At 33.9% G+C, this 20373-nt stretch overlaps 2 protein-coding genes across 3 annotated transcripts; both read left to right on the top strand.

Annotated features, from left to right (window-relative positions):
- Positions 1–4622: 4622 nt before the first annotated feature.
- On the top strand, positions 4623–10684 carry LOC104086384 (G-box-binding factor 4-like). 2 transcript variants are annotated; one of them, XR_011415520.1, is made up of 5 exons: positions 4623–5635; positions 5721–5792; positions 6821–7380; positions 7491–7520; positions 10250–10362. XR_011415520.1 is itself a non-coding variant. In XM_009590626.4 (4 exons), the coding sequence occupies exons 1-4, from the start codon at positions 4928–4930 to the stop codon at positions 10328–10330; spliced, it is 891 nt and encodes a 296-aa protein (XP_009588921.1). In that variant the 5' UTR covers positions 4623–4927; the 3' UTR covers positions 10331–10684. The 2 variants fall into 2 exon arrangements, 1 of the variants encoding a protein (XP_009588921.1); XM_009590626.4 differs by lacking the exon at positions 6821–7380 and having other exon boundaries at positions 10250–10684.
- Positions 10685–15897: 5213 nt separating this feature from the next.
- Positions 15898–18746, top strand: LOC104086385 (early nodulin-like protein 3). Its single transcript, XM_009590628.4, has 4 exons — positions 15898–16313; positions 16416–16531; positions 16733–17119; positions 18464–18746. The coding sequence occupies exons 1-4, from the start codon at positions 16175–16177 to the stop codon at positions 18524–18526; spliced, it is 705 nt and encodes a 234-aa protein (XP_009588923.1). The 5' UTR covers positions 15898–16174; the 3' UTR covers positions 18527–18746.
- The last annotated feature ends 1627 nt before the right edge of the window (positions 18747–20373 follow it).

Here is a 20373-nt window from a genome sequence, read left to right as displayed (position 1 = left end):
ACAAAAATCCCGTTTGCCAAATGGTCAATTTGCAAACCAAGACATAATTTTGTCTTTTCGGGATCTTTCATCTCGAATTCCTTCTTTAAATAATCAATTGCCTTTTGGAGTTCTGTAGGAGTTCCAATAAGGTTTATGTCATCAACATATACAACAAGTACAACAAACTCCGATGTTATTTTCTTTATAAAAATACATGGACAAATGGGATCATTTATATAACCTTCCTTTAATAAATATTCACTAAGGCGGTTATACCACATTCTTCCTGATTGCTTTAGACCATACAAAGATCTTTGCAATTTGATTCCAAACATTTCCCTGGATTTTGAATTATGTGTGTCAGGCATTTTAAATCCCTCAGAAATTTTCATGTATATCTCATTATCAAGTGAGCCGTAAAGATAGGTTGTAACCACATCCATTAAATGCATGTCAAGCTTTTCATGGATAGCAAGACTAATGAGATAACGGAACGTTATAACATCCATAACAGGAGAATACGTCTCTTCATAATCGACACCAGGCCTTTGTGAAAATCCTTGTGCAACAAGGCATGCCTTATATCTTTGTACCTCATTTTTATCATTTCTTTTACATACAAAGACCCATTTATAGCCAATAGGTTTAACACCATTAGGTGTTTGGACTACATACCCAAAAACTTCACGTTTCGCAAGTGAATCCAACTCAGATTGGATTGCTTCTTGCCATTTTGGCCAATCAAGTCTTTGTCGATATTCTCCAACAGATTGAGGTTCAATATCCTCATTATCTTGCATAATTCTAGATGCAATATTGTATGCAAAGAGAAAGTCCACCACTATATTCAATCGATTCAAATTTGTCTTAATATCGATTGAATTTATTGATAGTTCCTTATTTTTTTGAGTCTCAGGCTCATCGATATCCTCATGAATCTCAGGATTGGTTAAATCATGGGTTTCTTTATGAGACTCTTCCGTAATGTCATCTTGATCATTTATTTTTCTTTTTTTAGGATTTCGTTCCTTAGAACCCAATGGTCCGCCACGCTTTAGACGTGCTTTTAACTCATTAGCTATGACACTAGAAGATTGTCCAACAGGGACATCAATACGAATTGGAACATTCTCTGCAGGGATATGTGATTTCGTTCAGATCCGTAAATGCATCTGGCATTTGATTTGCTATTTTTTGCAAATGGATAATCTTTTGCACCTCTTTTTCACAAATAGAGGCACGTGGATCTAGATGAGACAATGATGGATTTTTTCACGAAATTTCCCGTTTGATTTCACCAATTTGTCCCCCTAATTTTGGGAGAAATGCCTCATCGAATCGACAATCTGCAAATCGAGCAGTGAACAAATCTCCCGTTAATGTTTCGAGGTAGCGAATAATGGAGGGCGATTCAAACCCAACATATATTCTTAACGTTCTTTGGGGACCCATCTTGGTACGATATGGCGGTGCTACAGGCATATATACAGCACATCCAAAAATTCTTAGATGGGATATATTAGGTTCATGACTCAAAACTAATTGTAACGGGGAATATTTATGATAATTTGTCAGTCTGAGACGAATTAACATTGCTGCATGCAAAATGGCATGACCCCAAACTGAAGTGGGTAACTTGGTTTTCATGAGTAATGGTCTTGCTATCAATTGTAGACGTTTAATCAAAGATTCTGCAAGGCCATTTTGAGTGTGAACATGAGTTACAGAATGTTTCACTTTTATCTCAATTGATAAGCAATAATCATTAAATGCTTGGGATGAAAACTCAGTGGCATTATCAAGTCTAATAGACTTAATTGGATTATCGGGAAATTGTGCCCGTAATCGAATTATTTATGCCATTAATTTTGCAAATACCAGGTTACGAGATGACAATAGGCACACATGAGACCATCTAGAAGATGCATCTATTAAGACCATAAAATATCTAAACGACCCACTAGGTGGGTAAATAGGTCCATAAATATCCCCTTGTATACGTTCCAAGAACGCATGGGACTCAATCCCAACCTTTGTTGGTGATGGTCTAATAATTAACTTGCCTTGATAACAAGAAGTGCAAGAAAATTCATTATTTAAAAGAATCTTTAAATTCTTTAATGGATGCCTATTTGCGTTTTCTATAATTCGTCTCATCATAATTGATGCATGATGTCCCAATCGATCATGCCAAAGTACAAAAGTATTGAAATCAGTAACCTTTTGGTTTACGATAAAATGTGCCTCAATTGCACTAATTCTTGTCCAATACAGGCCACAAGATAAAGATGGAAACTTCTCAATAACCCTTTTCTGGCCAGAGACATTCTTGGTAATGATGAAATATTCGAGATTATTCTCATCTATTGTCTCAATATAAAATTCATTTCGACGGATATCTTTAAAACTCAACAAGTTCCTCTTGGACTTGGAGGAGAACATTGCATTCTCTATGATAAGTATTGCTCCCTTAGGCAGAGTTATATTAGCTCTTCCAGAGCCTTCGATTAGATTACTACTATCAGAAATTGTAGTAATATCTGCCTTACACATACTTAAATGAGAGAAATATTTCTTCTCTTTGAATATTGTATGTGTCGTACATGAATCAATTAAGCAAATATTTTTACAATTGAACTTTGATCCAAGTTTGCTTTGAGAGATATCCATATTTTCTTCCCATGGTTTGACATACAAAAAGAAGTATATGAATAAATATTAGTATTTTCAAAGAAAAAGAAAAAAAATAAAGTTAAACCAATGATTCAATAGTGACTTTTAATACAATTTCGAGCAAACTCTGATTATGATACGAACAATTCCATAGCTATAAATATTGCAATTATTTTTAGGTTGTCATATGATTTTAAAAGACGAAAAACGTAAGTCATATTAATACACATGAAACAATGAGTGTGCAAATAAAGGCAACTAAACACAAACGTAGACAATAAACTGTATAAACGTTAAAAACAGGACCAACGTTCATAAGGTATATAATAAACAAAATGACAAAATATTGTAGTCATATTAACGAGTTACCATAAATAATATATTATACAATAGTTAAGTAACAAAAAGATTTCCTAAAATATGCTAAATAAAAAATGGTCAAAGTTATACATATAACCTCTTAATTGACATCCTTCTTGAAGAAAAGGTTAATGATGCTTTATTAGAACTCAGATTACTAGGTTTACAAACCAATTGCTTGAACAACGTGTGGCATTGATATTGTTGCTACTTTAAATAATTAAGTCATATTGACATAAAAAAAAATAACGTTTGTTTGGTACTAATTTTCTATGTTAAGTGGAATAATATAATATAAACACATAATAAAAGAAGAATATTGCTTGGCCACGGCCACAAATAGCATAATGGGAATACACCCCATTCATGTCGGGTAATGGTGTAGACCCAATGGGTCGATTATCGTGATTTCTCTTGGGCAAGTCATTGTTTCGTTCAGCTACAAGGAGAAGAGAAATCAACTCAGAGTACTTCTTGAAACATTTCTCTCGGTATTGTTGTTGCAGGACCATATTGGAGGCATGAAACGTTGTGAACGTTTTTTCAAGCATATCATAGTCTGTGATACTATCTCCACAAAGTTTTAATTTAGTAGTAATTCTGAACATCGCAGAATTATATTCTGAAACAGACTTAAAGTCTTGGAGACTTAGATGAGCCCAATCGTATCATGCTTGTGGAAGAGTGACCAACTTTAAGTTGTCATATCTTTCCTTTAAGCCATTTCATAAAACATGTGGATCTTTGACTGTGAGATATTTTATTTTCAACCCTTCATCAAGGTGATGGCGCAAGAAAATCAAGGCCTTGGCACAGTCTTGGGTAGATACTTTATTTCTATCTTTAATGACGTCTCCAAGACCCATTGCATTTAAATGGATTTCAGCATCCAACACCCATGTTATATAGTTCTTGCCCGAAATTTAAAGGGCAACAAACTTTCTTTTCATAATATCAGTCATAATTAAAAGAGGAGAAAAATTATACCTTAGTCTTCTCAAAGAGCTTCTTGAGACGGTAGAGTCACGTGCTGATAACGTGTTATAAAATATAACTCAAAGTAACAATATGGAACAAGAAAAAACAAGCTAAGAGATATATAGAGAAAGAGAGAAGAAATTCTTATTTCTTCTTTAATTGTGTGTATTTTCCTATCTATTACAAGGCCTTTATATAAGCATGAAAAGTGAAGAAAATATGTCATTAAATATATATATATAATGTCATTAAACATTTGAGATGAAGATCATGGAGGAAGAGTAGACATCCACCATAATTTGATATTTCTTATAACATTTTTATAATATTTGAGTTAACAATCATTAGAGCTGGACCATTAAATTTGTAAAAGGACAATTTTTATAATTAGACATGCTTTACTTACACCCATCATATATCAGATTTTAATCTTGAAAAGCCCATGCTGTGTTAGTTATTTATACCTACCAAAAACTAAATGTTGTATTAACTGGACAAAGATTAAAGTAAATACTACTAAGTTTCATATGCAGATGAAAAAGTACTATATTAGCTATGTTTTTTATATTAAAATTACTTTACTTATTGCGCCAATAAAACGACACCAATATACCCTCAAACGACGTTTGAGATTGAAGAAGTAGCTTGCCTCGAGTCTTTCTAATTTGGGCAACGACCCAAGAACCCTCCTCTTCTCGACTCTCTCTCTCTCTCCTTCCAATTCTGGAATTGTATCTCCTACTCACGCGCTTCCATCCGTTGAATATTCCAAAGGAAACCCTTTTTACACTTCGAAACCCTAGGCATTTCTCTTCTCCCATCACAAATTGCAATTCACACTACACAATCATCACATACACAACGCAAACCTATATATACACATTTGAAGTTTGATCGAAGCGAAAGAATTTTACGGTTTTACCCTAGCCTGAAAATGGCGTCAATGAAGCTGATGGCTTCATCGGCGTCGCGCAATTCTGATCGAAGGAAATCGTCCGCGTCGTCATCGTCTTCGTCGTCGACGATGCCGCACGATTTGCAGTATTCAAACAACGGGAGTAATAATAGTAGTAGTAATTTGGAAGCGACTTCGGTGACGCCTGATTTAATTTTCCGGAATGTGTACGGAGAGAGTCATAGTAATACTTTACTGAACACGGAGATTACGTTACTCGATGCTGCCGGAGCAATAACGCCGATTAGTGATTCCGAGACGCCGCCGGCCACGGCGGTGACGGCTAGTGAGGTGCCACCGGTTAGGAGGACGGTGGATGATGTGTGGAGGGAAATTGTGGAAGGGAAGAGGGAAAAGCAAAGGGCGGCAGTAGTTGCGGGCTGTAAAGAGGAGATGATGACGCTGGAGGATTTTCTGGTGAAAGCGGGAGCAGTTGAGGAGGAGGCCGTGGCGCCTGTGCAGGGGCCTGAGGTGAAGGTTGAACTAGGGACTGAAAGGTTGAGTGGTGGAATTTTTGCATTTGATCATAGTACTCCATACATGGCCACGCCGCAGCAGAGCGTGCCAGGATTTGGAAGAGGGAAGAGGAAGGCGGTTTTGGAACCCTTAGATAAGGCGGCGATGCAGAGGCAACGGAGGATGATTAAGAACAGAGAGTCAGCTGCCCGGTCTAGAGAGCGGAAACAGGTAAATGTAGTACTATGTGTTGCTTGCTTGTAGTAACCACCATTAGTCTTTTAGCTGAATTGGGATTTTTGGTTATGGGTTACAGGCTTATCAAGTGGAACTTGAGTCAATGGCAGTTAAATTAGAAGAGGAAAACGAACTTCTGTTGAAAGAGAAGGTAATGTACTTTTATATTGTCTGGCAGCTAGACCTATGTTGTTGTTTCAATTTAAGATGACACTTGGATTATTTGCATTAAAGTTGTATGGGAAAATACCTGTTTGCATTTGTTTATACTGGGACTTTGAATTGATTGAGAAAATGAAGGTTCAATGCTAATTCAATTGGTTAGGTATATGATATATCAGCTTCTTAGCATAGCAAAGAAGAGATTGTCTTGTGTCTACCCCCACATCTGTCGCTATTTCAAAGACAACACTTCAATAGTCTAATTCCATAGCTGCAGCCTGCAAGTTTCCATCTTTTTTTCTTTCTAAAAAAAAAACGTTCCTAGCTTTTCTATAAACTTTCAGTGAATTTGTGTTTTGGCTCCATAAGCTCACTGGATACCTTTCTTTTTTAATCTACTAAATGCGCATTAACAATGAAATTGGGGAACAGGGAGAATAGCTGAAGAGGGGAAAGTCTTCCTTATGTGAACTTGATGAAAATCAATCTTCGTGACTTTTGGTAATTAAGGATGACCACTTTATTGTAAACACTTTTCTGAGTGAAAAGAAATAATTAGGGGTAAGAGTCTCTAGTATTGCTGCAGGCGCAGGATGCTACTTCTAAGAGGTAGATTATACTAATATTAGTTTCACTTAGTCCAAAGATTTTAGTTCAAACTATTGGTTTTCTGATGGAATACATTCTAACATCTTGATTATCATGCTTAACAACAACAACAACTGAAAAAAAAAAAAAAAAAAAATGTAATACCACATAGTAGGGTCTGGGGAGGGTTTACGCAGAACTTACCCCTACCTTGTGAAGATAGAGAGGCTGTTTCTGATAGATCCCCGGCTCAAAGAAAAATAAAAAGAAGCTTGTTAATCATTTACAAGTGCTTATTGTTGGCAAATTGTTGGTTCCAGTTTTCCAAGGGAATTGTGTATTATTAAGTAATGCAAAGTCTTATGTTTCAAATGAAACATTATATGAATAATGTGGAACTTTATAGTGGAATTATTTTTTCTTTTGCAGCCCACTAAACGACCCCTTACGTGATTAAGAGTGCTTCCAAAGATACAGGAAGGGACCAGTGTTTGCAAATGGAATATTAGTTTGACTATAGAAATACTTTGGGGAATATTGATGTATTGGTGATCTTGAAGTGGAAGTTCAATACTACTCTTCTATTCTACTTAGTTCTTTGACTGCCTAAAAAGCTACGTTTATCTATTAACTTTTTAGGGAAACATCCACTAGGCATCTCGTTCTCTGTGGTTAGTTGGATAGTAGCTGAAAGCATATAATCTAGTACTGTTTTGTTTCATATTATGGCCTGTCTGATATGAAATTAAAAGTGTGTTCTTTGGATTTTCTTTTTGGGTTGTTTGAGTATAGTCTAGAGAAGTAATGAGCAATTTCCTTACAAAGGCTAATTGTTTACTGATGCATTAAGTAACCATTGCTTCTTCATGGTCCTGGACTCGGCATTTTGATTAGTAGTAAATAGGGTATGTGTTTGAGGCGAGAACTTATCTTTAGCTAGAGAAAGTTGCCTGTTTGATAATCAATTTTTTGCAGTGCTGTACCATTCTGTAAGCACTTAATAGGTCCAATATATGTTCCTCTGCTTTTCTGTATGTAATTGTTTTGTTGATTTGATTCTCTGAGTAACACAAGTACTTCTCTTAATGATAATTTTCAGGAAGAGCTAACCAGAGCACACTATAAGCAGGTAATTTCTGTTGCTATTCTATTCCCTATTTGTTGTGGTTAAATGGTTCATAGTGTTTCGTCATATCAAGTACTTTGATTAGAGAGTTGTCGCTAAGGTGCATCCACCTTCTCTGTCATTGCTCAGATCAACTACCCCTTTCTTACTGTTGGAGACATTCTTTGCTTCTAACCACATGCTTAGTTACTACTGCCAGCTTAAATGTGTAGAAGAAACCTGGAAATTTCTTGGTTCCTTTATTGCAAAATGATGAGTATAATCAAGGCCATCATTAGATTTCTTAGCTATTATAGACACTGTGCAGCAAAGTATAAGTCAGAAATATGGACTTCTAGCTCTAATGAATTCCATTTAGTTGATGGGATAAGTCTTGGATAGTGTGAGGAAAGTTAACGCTCTGTGTTTTCATGTATTTAATAGGCAGAAAAGTTGCTGGATCCACTCTTTGAGGCTTTTGTTGTTTTTCTGTTTCTCTTGCTCATCAAATCCTATAAAAATTGCAGGAATTTAGGAGCCTTCTCCTTCAATCATTTCCCATTTAACTTTCTTTTTTCTCCCGATCAACAAGTTCATGCAAGAAAATTGCTTTCCTTGTCCTTGAAATCCCTTTTCTTGAGAGACCTACCTTTTGAATTCTATGACAGTTAAATTCTCCAACCCTAGCAGGATATAAGATCATCTAAAGAGAGTCACTGGTTTAAGAGGTAGGTCTGGAAGAAAGGGAAGGGCATCTGGCAAAACTAATAGCACAGTTTGTGGACAAGAGTTTTGTTTCAGTTCCCTGTAGTTGAGGATCACTTATCAAGAAAACAAAGTGGATTCTGGATAGACAAGTCTTTTTCAGCCTTTTTGAGAAAAATTACTCATGAAATTCTCACTTCATTTTAGAAACATTCGTGGGCTGTCACTCTTCTTGTAGTAAGAAAACTCTTTTTCACCCGTTGTAGTTTCTGCTATCAATGTAGGGTCTAAACGTTGGATCAAAATTTGGCATTTGAACTGCTACGGATTTTATGAGCCTATGTGTGTATCTAATCGGAACTAAGTCCTAATACCTCAGAAAATGGATGGTTCGACTTGTTTGAAATTAATTTAGGAGCCCATGTGAAAAAGCTGAGGATGGCCCTTTAGTTTCACTGGCCAAGCTATTGTGAATGTCAACTTCAAAAGATTCATTCAACACAAAAAACTATCAGATGATTTCTTCCTATCCGTCTAAGCCTTGGTGGTGGAGTTTCGCCGTACCTATAGGGATGCCAATGGGGCGGTGCGGGTTTAGCAATATGAAAAAAGTTGCGGGGCGGGTGGACGCGGGTTAAAATTTTGTGGGTTAAGATAAAACCCGCCCCGCACCGTTTGCCATCCCTACGTACCGATGCTGGTGAGAGGTAGCATATACCCAGTGGAATAGCTGGGGTCCACACAAGTTGGCCTAGACACCATCGTCTTAAAAAGTAGTATAATCTATTAAGAAAAAAGAGAATGACCTGATGTATTGTTTTCTAATATTGTTAGATGAATCTTTTGAAAATGAAAGATAGCTTTATATATAAAAAGTACCACATCCATTTCCCTGCTACGAGTGAAACTCCTACATTTTACATATCTGTATGGTTGGGTTGTTAGGTTTTTGAAGTAGTGTAAAGGAAGTATCGGATAGATCAATGCTGAATGACTCCAAGCTATTCGGGAAGCCTTTCAATAATGAAACATGAGTAAAGATATTTAGATTTCTTGATACTAACAAAAATAGGAAACCTTTAAGATTTTTTTGAATAAATCCACTAAAAATCATAACACAAAAACAAAGTTCCAGACTTCTTATAAATTGTTTTCCAAATAATCCTATATATTACTTTTTTGTGAAATTCACAAGCTCTTTTTGGATTCTTTTACATTTCCCGAAATGTGTAATTATTTTCCTAAAGAGGAAAAAGATAATCTCTTTATGAGAAAATGTTTAGTGACATGTGATAATAGAGTCTTTCCACTTTTTATGTGTGTAATATTCTGGCCTTGCTTTCTCATAGTATTCAAAGCCCTGTAGTAGAAAAAAGTTGTAATGTATGTCTTTGGGATTCATAGGTTCCGTGAGTTTGAGCTCCCTTGTGAACACATTATTCATCTTCCATTCGGCTTGAGGGATAATAATATGAGCCATAATTTCTTTCCTTTTCATTTTCTGGCTTTAAAAGTATATTTTGACGTTTGCTAATTATTTCAAATACAACAAATAGTTGCACTAGCAGAACTAGAGACTGGATAGAGAATGGCCATGCAAGATGATAGTTCCATCTTGGAATGGATCTTTTTGGTTTTCACATCCGAAGGTGGTACTATGTGCTTTTGGACCTCATCCATCTTTCCCCTAGTTATATATTGGGTTGCGATGTGGTGGGGAACAGTGCATGAAATGATAGAGCAATTGTTACCTCTATTATGGTGGTTTTCTTTCTTTAGCAATGGATTCATTGTGTAGTCGTTCACTTGTAACTAAAGGTAAAGTTCAGTTTATATTGTGTGTGTTACTGCTTCCCTGTTTGAATGCATGAGAATTATGGCTTGTTTGAGCAGCTAACTATGCCATTGTCATTAAGCATATTGATGCCTGGAAGAATAACATTAGCAACATGGCTAACAGAAAGGCAATTTCCTTGTGCTCTTGACCTACTAGCAGCCTAAAGGTAGCACATTTAATATTCTTGACTTCTCTGTTGTTTTTCCTGCAGTTAATAGAGAAAGTGATTCCAGTTGTGGATAAGCGAAAACCACCTCGTGTCCTGCGAAGAGTTTGTTCCATGCAGTGGTAATGTAACATAGTGCATCAGGCATGAGTTCAAAATGAATGCCTTCTGATATAAGTTCAGAATAAAGGAGCCTAATCGTGCTGGGGTAAGTGATATAACATCAAGTCGGTTAATTTAGCAGATGGTTATTCTTTCCGAGTGGTAACACTTCCTTTGTGAAGGGCAGTATTGTATAGTATCATGTCCTGGAAAATCTATAACGGGATCTTCTATTTATTTAGCGGAGGGAGTTCACTTAAGTTAGCACAAGTATTTTTGTTGGGTTTGTAGTTATAGGGGTTTTAGAATGCAAATGCCTGATTTGTTAGATTTGATACCAGTAAAGCATGGGAATGAAATCCGGACTAACATTTTGTACTTGTTTGTCAATGGCTCGTTATAGCTTGCACTCGCAAGACTGATCAGTGATGTCGTCTCATGCTTTCCTTTGCTCAACATACAGGATGATTACACAAGCATTCTTAACAAGGGCGGCTCAACCCCTAGGCCAATAAAGGGTTAATGCATGGAAAAAAATAGTATAAGAAAAATTACGGCAAACGTGATTGGTTCGGTGTTTGCACTAATCTTTTTAAAACTAGTACTGGTTATAATAATCCCACTTCCAACACATACAAGGGGGTTATGACCCCCACAAAGTTTTACTATTATTCTAGAATAATAATCGAACGAGTTCAAGGATTGAAATATGTATTGTCCCAATATAAACTTCATATTATTGACATAGGAATGCCTTGTGGTGGGATGTAACTGACACTCAACTCTTACTACCCGTTGAGCGAACCATACACTAGCTAGTTGGAGGTTTAAACTACTCTTAATAATTAAAATTATATCAACAAAGTCTTTATTAAATTTTGGCAGGCAAACTAAATAAGGAGTTTGGTTTCGAAGTGTCTATAAACTAACCTATTGTCAAGTCATGAGCCTCTATATGAAATCTGAGTATATACAACTTTGGGGCATTGCTCGTGAATAAACAAAAATGTCTACAAATAAATAAAGCACGGGAAAAGATTTGCTATCACTAGGAAAAATATTAGTGTTAGACTAAGTTTTCTTTAGGTTCAGTTAATATACCACTTTTATTGCCGCACTACTTTGACGCATAACATTTCACATACTTTCTAGTTTAGTAGCTTGAATCAGTGATGTAATTTCTAAAATGAAATTAAATGTAAAGATAGCAACAAGCTTTGGCTTATGCCATACATGGTAAATACAATTTTGACTGTCACACCTATGCTATAATTTATAGCCCAACATTTTACCCAACTCTTCTTTTCTTAAAAGCCACATTCCTTATGTGATTTTTATTTGTCACGTTCCTAGAATATGAAAATAAAGGCTAAAAGGCTGCGAGAGATCAAATTATCCATGAGGTCAAAATTGGAGTCACTTTACTTGGATGTGAACTTCACTCGGAAAGAATTAAAGTTTATGAATGTTGAAAATTTGTGGGGGGAAAAAAACTAATATTTCACCTGAAATGCACCTTTTAGTTGAAATCAAAATATTTGCAAATACTCGCGGTCAAACTAATAATTGCAACTACTGAGATAGTGATTCACGGACCGGCGACCATTTTTGATGCAAAAATTTACTCATATAGGATATTTATATCAAATCTATCAATGCAAGGCACATGTTTTTCATACACAAAATTAAATGATGTGTATTCTCACTTTAATTTCTAGTTGCTAATATTAAATTGATTGATTTTGTGTAAATATGTATTTACCCATTTTTGCCAGCTTTTATAAGTAAAAGTCAAAACCAAGTGCAACAATACATTATACACCAAGCAATAGAGGACAACCCATGTGTGCTATCTTAAATTGCATGCGTAATCTTGTACTTCCCCATTTCTTTCTTTGTTCCCTATATTTATCTGATTATTTTACCTCAAAAGATAAATATATAGTATAAGATTTCCTTGGATTATATTACAGAATTAACAAAAGAAGCACATATATATATACTCCATCTCCATCAACCAGACAAAGCACTTCTGCTTCTGTTCCTGGCAAAAGAATTGGACATTTCAAAGGTCCTCGGAGCGGTACTTGTTTTTTGTCTTCTAGTTCGTTGTCTTGGTATATACTTATTGACTTTTTATTCTTTTAATGTTTTAGGCCACCAAAATTATAACCTTTGTTTCTTAATTAAATCCAAAAGTTCATCTCGTTAAACTAATTAGTTTTAAAAGAAATGATTCATTAATTAATGAGCATAACTAGAAACTGGTGTTGGTCAGCCATTTGGTAGATGTTATAGCTAGTGAAGAAGAATAGTGTCTCACTGTCTCATACTTGCGGCAGATAGAGGGTTGGATTTCTTTTCTTGGCTCTTCTAAGTTCTAATCCAGCCATGTTATTTATTCTACATTTCTTACTTTTTCACTGTGCTCTAGATTTAAGTTGACCTATTGTTTGACCTATTATTACTTTCGGATAACCGAGTTTTTCTTTTTCTTCCTTTTCCATTTATTTTATACTTGAAGGTAGTGTTGGTTAATTTCTCTCTTTTTTCTTTTTCTTTCTTTCTTTAAGCAATTGAATTTGAAAACATATGCATGGACATTATTTTGGATAAAGTAGAGGTTTAAACTTGTACGTTTGTGAAAAATATAGGTATATATCCAAATGCTTTCAATAGTAAAGTATGAGGTTACATTAATTACGTAGAGTCTCATTAAACTTATATAAGTCTAATTATAGGGAAATCTTTAAACTAATAGTTCAAACCAAAAAAATCACTCAACTTTCACACTAGATATTCTTGAATATCAATTTGGGCAAAAACCGGTCAACGTTAGCCGGAACTTGTGCAAACACAAAATAAAATCATTTTTCCATTAAGAAATCATTTTTTAACCTAAAAATGCTCTCTGAATTTAGAGTAAAGCAGATAATTATAACTTAAAAGGGCAGATTTATAACTTAAAAAATGGCAGATTATGGGTGTGTTTGGGTATGGGAAAAATATTAATTTTCTGGAAAATATTTTTCAATTTTCTCATGTTTGGTTGACTTAAATATTTTGGAAAATATTTTTCTCATGAACTCATTTTTCTCCAATTAGACGAAAATAACTCTCTTATCAAAAGGAGTGAAAACATTTTTTAAAACCCTTTCTCAACTTTCCCACCATATTCCCCACTCCCACCCCACTCTCGCTATCCCGCTACCCCCCCCCCCCCTACCGCCAACCCGGTCCCTAGACCTCGACCTACCGTCCTCCCCCGCCTTTATCTATTTCGCCTCATATACTATTTGCCTAAATTATAAATTTTCTAAAAGTATTTTCTGTTACCTAACCAAACATCAGAAAATAAGTAAAAAAACCCACTTATTTTCCAAAAAAATATATATATTCCAAGACCAAACACACCCTATCTATACTATATTAAAAGCACGAAGCTCCTTAGCGAAATGTCGTTCGTCTTTTTTATCCTCTATAGGTGTATTTTATATTGGATCAAATTATAAATACAAATAAAGTATTTATTTTTTTGAAAAAAAGGTTGCCAGTAAAATAAAAAGGAAACTCTTTCTTAATTAATAACGTAAAAAACAGTCCTTCCATCCCATAGCTTGCGGGAAAAGTAAAACTTATCAAGGTAAAAAGTTAAAAAGAATAAGACATAAGAAGAAACTCATTATTTAATATTCCTACTAATATGGTCGAAATTTTCGTATGTTATAAAGGAAAAAAGAATTAGACATTAAGTGGAAACTCATTGTTTAATATACATATTAAAGAGGTAAATTTTCATAGGTTAAAATGGACAAGAAAAGATAGTAAGTAGGAAACGCATTCTTTAATATTCCTTTCAAAGTGTGTAAAAAGAAGTCGATTAATACCCAATTTTTATTCTCCATAAACACTCTCTTTTAGTTTTCGGGTTGGACAATGCTTTCATCAACCTATATTGCTTAGAATTTTGAAACCAAAGTCATTTAGATAAAGGAGGAGTTGGACACTTCTGTAAAAGAAGCCAATATTTCATATTCCTTTTCAAAAATTCTTGATAGCGTCGAGGTTTGCGAAGGTAAATTTGCTTTTATTTTGAGTTTAATTTTCTGACTTTTAGTTTATTCTTGAAGTTTAATAATAGACATTCTTCAGTTTTGTAGTAACAAAAGTTCTTATAATTTTCTTCATAGCTATCAATTCAAGTATGTAATTTAAAAGTTAAAATATTTATTTTTCGTGAACATATAATTTGCTATTTTATGAGAAAATTATATTAAAAAAGTAACTACATAAAATTAGAAACCACTGAGCCTTAAATATTTAAGCATAGAACAATCAAACTTCATACAGAAAGATATAACAAATTAGCATGTTTGTTTTCGGTGGACATGTAATTTGCTATTTTATAAAAAATAGAAAGCAATTACATGAAATAGAAACAATGAGCCTTAAACATTTAAAAATAGAACAATTAAACTTCTTAGAGAAAGATATTCTAAATTTAGTACATATAGTGTGCGTGGCTGAAGAATACGAAAGAGATATAATTAGCCTCATTACTGAATGCTAGGAATATGAATACCACAATTTATTTACAATTGTGGAATATAAATTCAGTAATAATTGATATGAATCTAAAATATATCTGCACCTTAATGAAGTCGTTGAGCTATTTATATTTTTGAGTTATTTTACAATTCATATAGTATTTCAATCAATTAAAGAAATAGACGAATTTATATTTTTTCCTTGGGCAAGAAAAAGATTTTTGTTAGTTAGCTACCCATGCGTGATTGTGTTTATAGAATAAACTTAAGAATATATACCTTTGGAAAAAAATTTAAAAAACTCTTAAATCTACAAAAGTTTATGTGTTCTTACTAATTTTTTTAAAGCTTGAAGATTTGTAAAATAATAATAACTTATAAAGATGGAATAAGTTTATAGTTAAATATATATACCAAGATGATTGAGGAGCATTTCTTTCTTTATTAAGTTAGCTAATAGAATCAACAATAATCATTTTTAGGAACTTACTGATATTAGTAGGATAATAGTTCACTCATGACATGGACACAGTAATTTCTGATCGACACCTTTGGACCTCAATATTGTGAATGCTTCTGCCTAAAAAACGATAGTAGTAGTACCAATTAGCAACTTTTTCTAAGCATTAACATGTGACAACCCACAACCTAGTAAAAAGTAATATAAACCTAGAAAATCCACAAGCAACGGCTCAAGTAATTTAAAAAAATGGTACTCAAAAGTTTTAAACAAATAAAATTTGGGTTCCCCAAGACCCCTAAGAAAAGGGAAATAATAATAATAGAGTAATAAATTCATAATCACAAAACTAATCATTTTGAAATAATAATCCCCATCATCACTCATAACTCATAACTCATCACCGTCTACCCAAAATCATCATAATTCCATGTTCCACTTTTCCTAAAAAGAAAGCATCTTTTTGTTTGTTAAATATTTATTTTGCGCAGACAAAATCATTCCAACTTTTACTGTAAAAACTTAAAAATAAAAAAAAATAATTACTCCTCTATAATAGTACTAGTACTAGTACTAGTGCTAATATACACATTCCCCAAAATTTCAATATCTGTACACCATTCAAAACTCTCTTCCCGTGAAAAGCCCAACACATCTGACAACTCTCTTTAACAACTCTGTTGCTCTCCATTTTTCTCTTTCTCTGTGTATTTATACTTTTCTGTATCACTCTCTTTTTCCTCCATTAAATTGGATTCTCAACCTCAAAAAGATAGTATTAAAGCTTACACTAACTGTTACTCTCTTTAATACCCTTTCTTTCTTTCCTCACTTAGGACTAAGAATTTAGCACCAATTTTCATGGGACTTGTCTCAATGTTTTGGGTGTTTTTCTTCATTCTTGAAAGTGTAATTTTTCAGCTTTCTCATAGTGCAACTGTAGTAGTTGATGGAGTTTCAGGATGGAAAAACCCAACAGTCCAAATTGGAGATTCCATTAGTAAGTTGTACTAGCAGTCATTCAATTATGAGCCATTTTGCTGTTATTGGTAGCTTTTGAGTTGACCAAAATTTTTTACTCTAAGTTTTTTTTTCTCTTCAGTATTCAAGAACAAGTATCAGTACAATCTCTACATTTTCCAGAACCAAAATGCCTTCAATGTCTGCAATTTCACTCAAGCTACACTTCTTACTAAATCTGATTCCAAGTCTTACACTGTAAGTTCCTCTTTCAGTTCCTGTTCATGTGTGTGTGTGTGTGTGTGTGTGTTAAGTCTCAACTTTCTTGTATATACCTTCAATTTCTTCAGAAATTTTTAAGATTCACGGCTAGAATTCAAAAGGGTGTTAAAAATCAGCTAAAGGATTTGATCCTTTTTATTGTTTATGATGAATTTAATTCTGTTAAAATGAATGCAGTGGCACCCATCAAGACCAGGTTACTTTTACTTCTCATTCAACAATGGATCCAATGCAGCATGTTTACAAGGCCAAAAGCTAGCAATTAAGGTCTCTCTTTCAACTCCGGCGCCGGAACAGCCACCGGCGGGATCTCCACCGGTGGTATCTGGTGGCGTTGTGTCATCTTCTCCGGCATACCCATGGCCGTTTCAGCCGCGAGAAACCACATCCCCTAGCCCTGCACCTAGTGCATTATTTCCTGCTAATGGACCAATGTTGCCGGAAAAAGGTGGTGATATTCCGTTTATTAATAGCAATCCGGCGGTTCCTTTGCCCACTGGTGAAGTAGACTCTGCTACTATTCGTCCTTTGCCTACTTCTGGTTCTACTCACCATGTAATGCAGGTATTTATAATCACCGTTATATGACCAAAAATACTGTTACACAATATAGTTTGACTTGCATGCTAAATTAATAAGTTTAACTTCTATATATACTGATGGCGTAAAATTTATGTAAATAATTAAGAGAAATAGTTACCACTAACCTGGTATTACGGGTTAAAATTAGCTACTAATAGTTTTAAACAAAATTACACTGTCGATTTTGTATAAATTAAAACACAAAAATGGTAAGGTAATAGTTGAAACACAAAATATTAATAAAAATCAACAGTTAAAAGATCTCTAGAATATATTGGAAGTCTTAAAAACTTGTAGAAGTTGTGTACTATAGGCTGTGTACATAAGTGCCCTCTGAGTAGGGTAAGACTGTGTACATCACATCCTCCCCTGTGAAATTACACACTGGATTTTTAGTTATTGTTGTTGTCTCAAATAAGATATTGTTGTCTAAATTGAAATAGAGAGAGTAATTGAGTTAGGTTTCAGAAGAAAATGGAGCAAATTAGTTGAGTTCATTTGGATAGTGAATAAGATTGATTTAGAACTTGCTGCTTAGAAAATAGATTTTGGTAAAGGCGTATGCTAAATAGTTGGTCATAAATTTGGAAGTAATGACATTAATTCTTGTTAAGGGGTAGTGTATTTCAAAGTAGTGAGCCATGTCAAAAAAAGTAAAAGGTAAAAGAAAGCAAAAGGAAGAGGTTGTAAAGTTGGTTAAGATTAGGGAAGAAAGTGCTTGCTTTATTTAATTTTGCAATCCAGAAATTACTTTTATTGCTTTTAAAGGCGGAAATTTTGGACTTTCGTCAGTCTGACTGCCTCGCTTTTTTATTTTCTTCCTTTCTTTATTTCCTATTTTTATTAGAAAAAAAATACTTGATAAATACTTCTATTTTGGAACGGTTAAACGTATAAACCTTGTTTAGCAAAAAAAAAAAAACTATAAACCATAGTAATCAATGATTAATTTTGTGATCTAAAATCCTAAATCTACTTAAGAATATTAGTTGAATTTGGTCTTGTTTTTTCCTAGTCCCAAAAAATTGTGATTAAAATGTATATTATAAAATATCTCTACGGGGTCGAAAATTTATTAACCATTTCGGGAAAACAATGGAAAAAAACATTTTGGGAGAAATATTCAGTTTAAAAAACAGAAGTAGAGATTGATAGTACTAGATTACAAGAAAAGTGAGAACTGTTACTTTTATTCGTGGCTAAGTACAATAAAGAGGCTGATGATGATGGTGTTGATTGGATTCATTATTTCTCATCTATTGTTAATTATTTTTGTACATTCATTTAATTGTTTTTTGTTTTGGGGTTTGGAATTTGGAAATGCAGGTGGTGGGGTTTTCAGCAATTCAAAGAGCTTTGTGCTGTGCAATATTCTTAATGCTGCTTTAGACAGTGCAAAAGAAGAGAGAAAGAAATCTTTGCAATTCAGTATTATTATGTACAAAGAGAGAGTCCACTTTGGGGATGTAGGTTTGAATCTAAAGTTGCGTTAAAGGGGGTGATGATCATCGTGATTAGGTCCATGTAGTATTAGTATTTAGCAGAGTAATATTTCTATCCTTTGACCACTTTGGAATCATTTATTAGCTTTTTCTTCTTCTCTTTTTAATTTTGGCACGTAATCATTTTACTCCTTTCTGTTTTTTTTTTTTTACTCCCTCTTATCTACTTTAATTAATTTTTTGACTTTTGTTTTGTCAATAATATTTGATTTTTCAGATATCAAAAAAGAATTAATTTTTTTTTTTAAAGTTTCTCTTGAAGTAAAGAGTCTTATTGTTATACTTTCAATGAACAAATTAAGGTTAATATGATCATTTTTATTGTTAGCTAATGCTAATAGGTAAATTTTTTAATATGTGTGAAAATAATCCAAAATTAATTAAAGTGGACCGGAGGGAGTATCAATTAAGTAGTGAGAAATTCAAAAATAGCCAGATTTACAAGAGCTAATTGAAAAATAGCCACAGTTTCAAAAATAATTGAAATTTAGCCACTTTTCATGTAAAGATAAATCTGAACGAAAATACTGTGCAAAATTCATAAAATATTTCAGCATAATATACTAGATTTTCAGTATAATATACCGGTTAAGCATAATATGCTGGTAGTTCATACACAAGTGCTCCAATATGCTGAAAGTTAATATACATGTGTACCAATCTCCAGTATATTATGCTGGACCGGTCCGTGTTGCAGTAAAATAATGGCTATTTTTCAATGACTTTGCAAACGTTGACTATTTTTGAATTATCAGTCCAAAAACTGGCTATGTTAAAAATGAAGTACTTGGGCCTGAGAATGAGTTACGCACGGGTCAGAATGTGAAACATCCCAATAAGAGGTTATTGGACTACAATTGGGATCCAGGTTGAGGTACATGTGTCAAGAAATTACTGGACAAGAGGAATTATAGTTACTATAACTATCAGCTCATGGAAGTGTAGGGGCATACGAATAGAAGTCTTTTCTTTATTTTGGCTTAGCTCTTGTTGGAGCACTCTGGAACCTCTCTCCATTCTTCTTTTTCATTTTCCTCTTTTAAGTTTTCATTTGGTTGTTGCTACTTTGAGAGTTTGGTTTAAATTTGTAATTCTATTTTCTTGTTCAATACAATATGGATCCACTACATGCTAGCCCGTGCTATTTTTACAATAAGGTACTATTCAAGCCCTCCTTACTCCTTAATATGGACTTCAAGTAATCAAGCCCAATTTAGAAGTTACTGGAGGCCAAGAACGTAATATGTGTAAAATCTATAACTCATATGTTCGAGGCATAAAAGAACTTCCTAGCAGAAATATAAAGAGAAAGTTGTGTACAATACACACTTATTCTTTTATATTGATCTTTTACTTTTAGTTTTCTTGTTGTATTGTACTATTTAGCTTCTTCCATCATCATCGCCAGGTAGTAATAAGGCCTTAATTTCCCTAGCATCCTTTAGGAAGTTGCTTTGTGGACAGAAAAAGGTGGCTTTCCAAACAGGTCCTAAAGCATATACCATTATGTATTTGATTACAAGGAACAAAATCGATGATTTTTTTTATCACATAATAGACTAATAATTAATTAATGGAAAAACTACATTATATACATGCTCTAAAAAATAATAGCAGGCAAAATATATATATATTTTATATATTAATATATAATATACATATATTTAACTAGCAGATATACTTATTTTTTGTCGACGGGCCAAACTTAGCTTGCCCTTAATTTGCCGTGTCCGA

Source organism: Nicotiana tomentosiformis, chromosome 4 (genome assembly GCF_000390325.3).
Source record: "Nicotiana tomentosiformis chromosome 4, ASM39032v3, whole genome shotgun sequence".
Lineage (NCBI taxonomy): Eukaryota > Viridiplantae > Streptophyta > Magnoliopsida > Solanales > Solanaceae > Nicotiana > Nicotiana tomentosiformis.
Note: the sequence above shows the minus strand (reverse complement) of the source record. Positions and strands in the feature narration are given on the sequence as shown.

What these genes read in the sequence shown, in the direction of transcription:
- LOC104086384 (XM_009590626.4), top strand. Translation starts at nt 4,928, where the DNA reads ATGGCGTCAATGAAGCTGATGGCTTCATCGGCGTCGCGCAATTCTGAT. An exon ending in GGTCTAGAGAGCGGAAACAG is followed by an intron (nt 5,636 to 5,720) that starts GTAAATGTAGTA and finishes TATGGGTTACAG; the next exon opens with GCTTATCAAGTGGAACTTGA. An exon ending in AACTTCTGTTGAAAGAGAAG is followed by an intron (nt 5,793 to 7,490) that starts GTAATGTACTTT and finishes GATAATTTTCAG; the next exon opens with GAAGAGCTAACCAGAGCACA.
- LOC104086385 (XM_009590628.4), top strand. Translation starts at nt 16,175, where the DNA reads ATGGGACTTGTCTCAATGTTTTGGGTGTTTTTCTTCATTCTTGAAAGT. An exon ending in CCAAATTGGAGATTCCATTA is followed by an intron (nt 16,314 to 16,415) that starts GTAAGTTGTACT and finishes TTTTCTCTTCAG; the next exon opens with TATTCAAGAACAAGTATCAG. An exon ending in CTGATTCCAAGTCTTACACT is followed by an intron (nt 16,532 to 16,732) that starts GTAAGTTCCTCT and finishes AAATGAATGCAG; the next exon opens with TGGCACCCATCAAGACCAGG.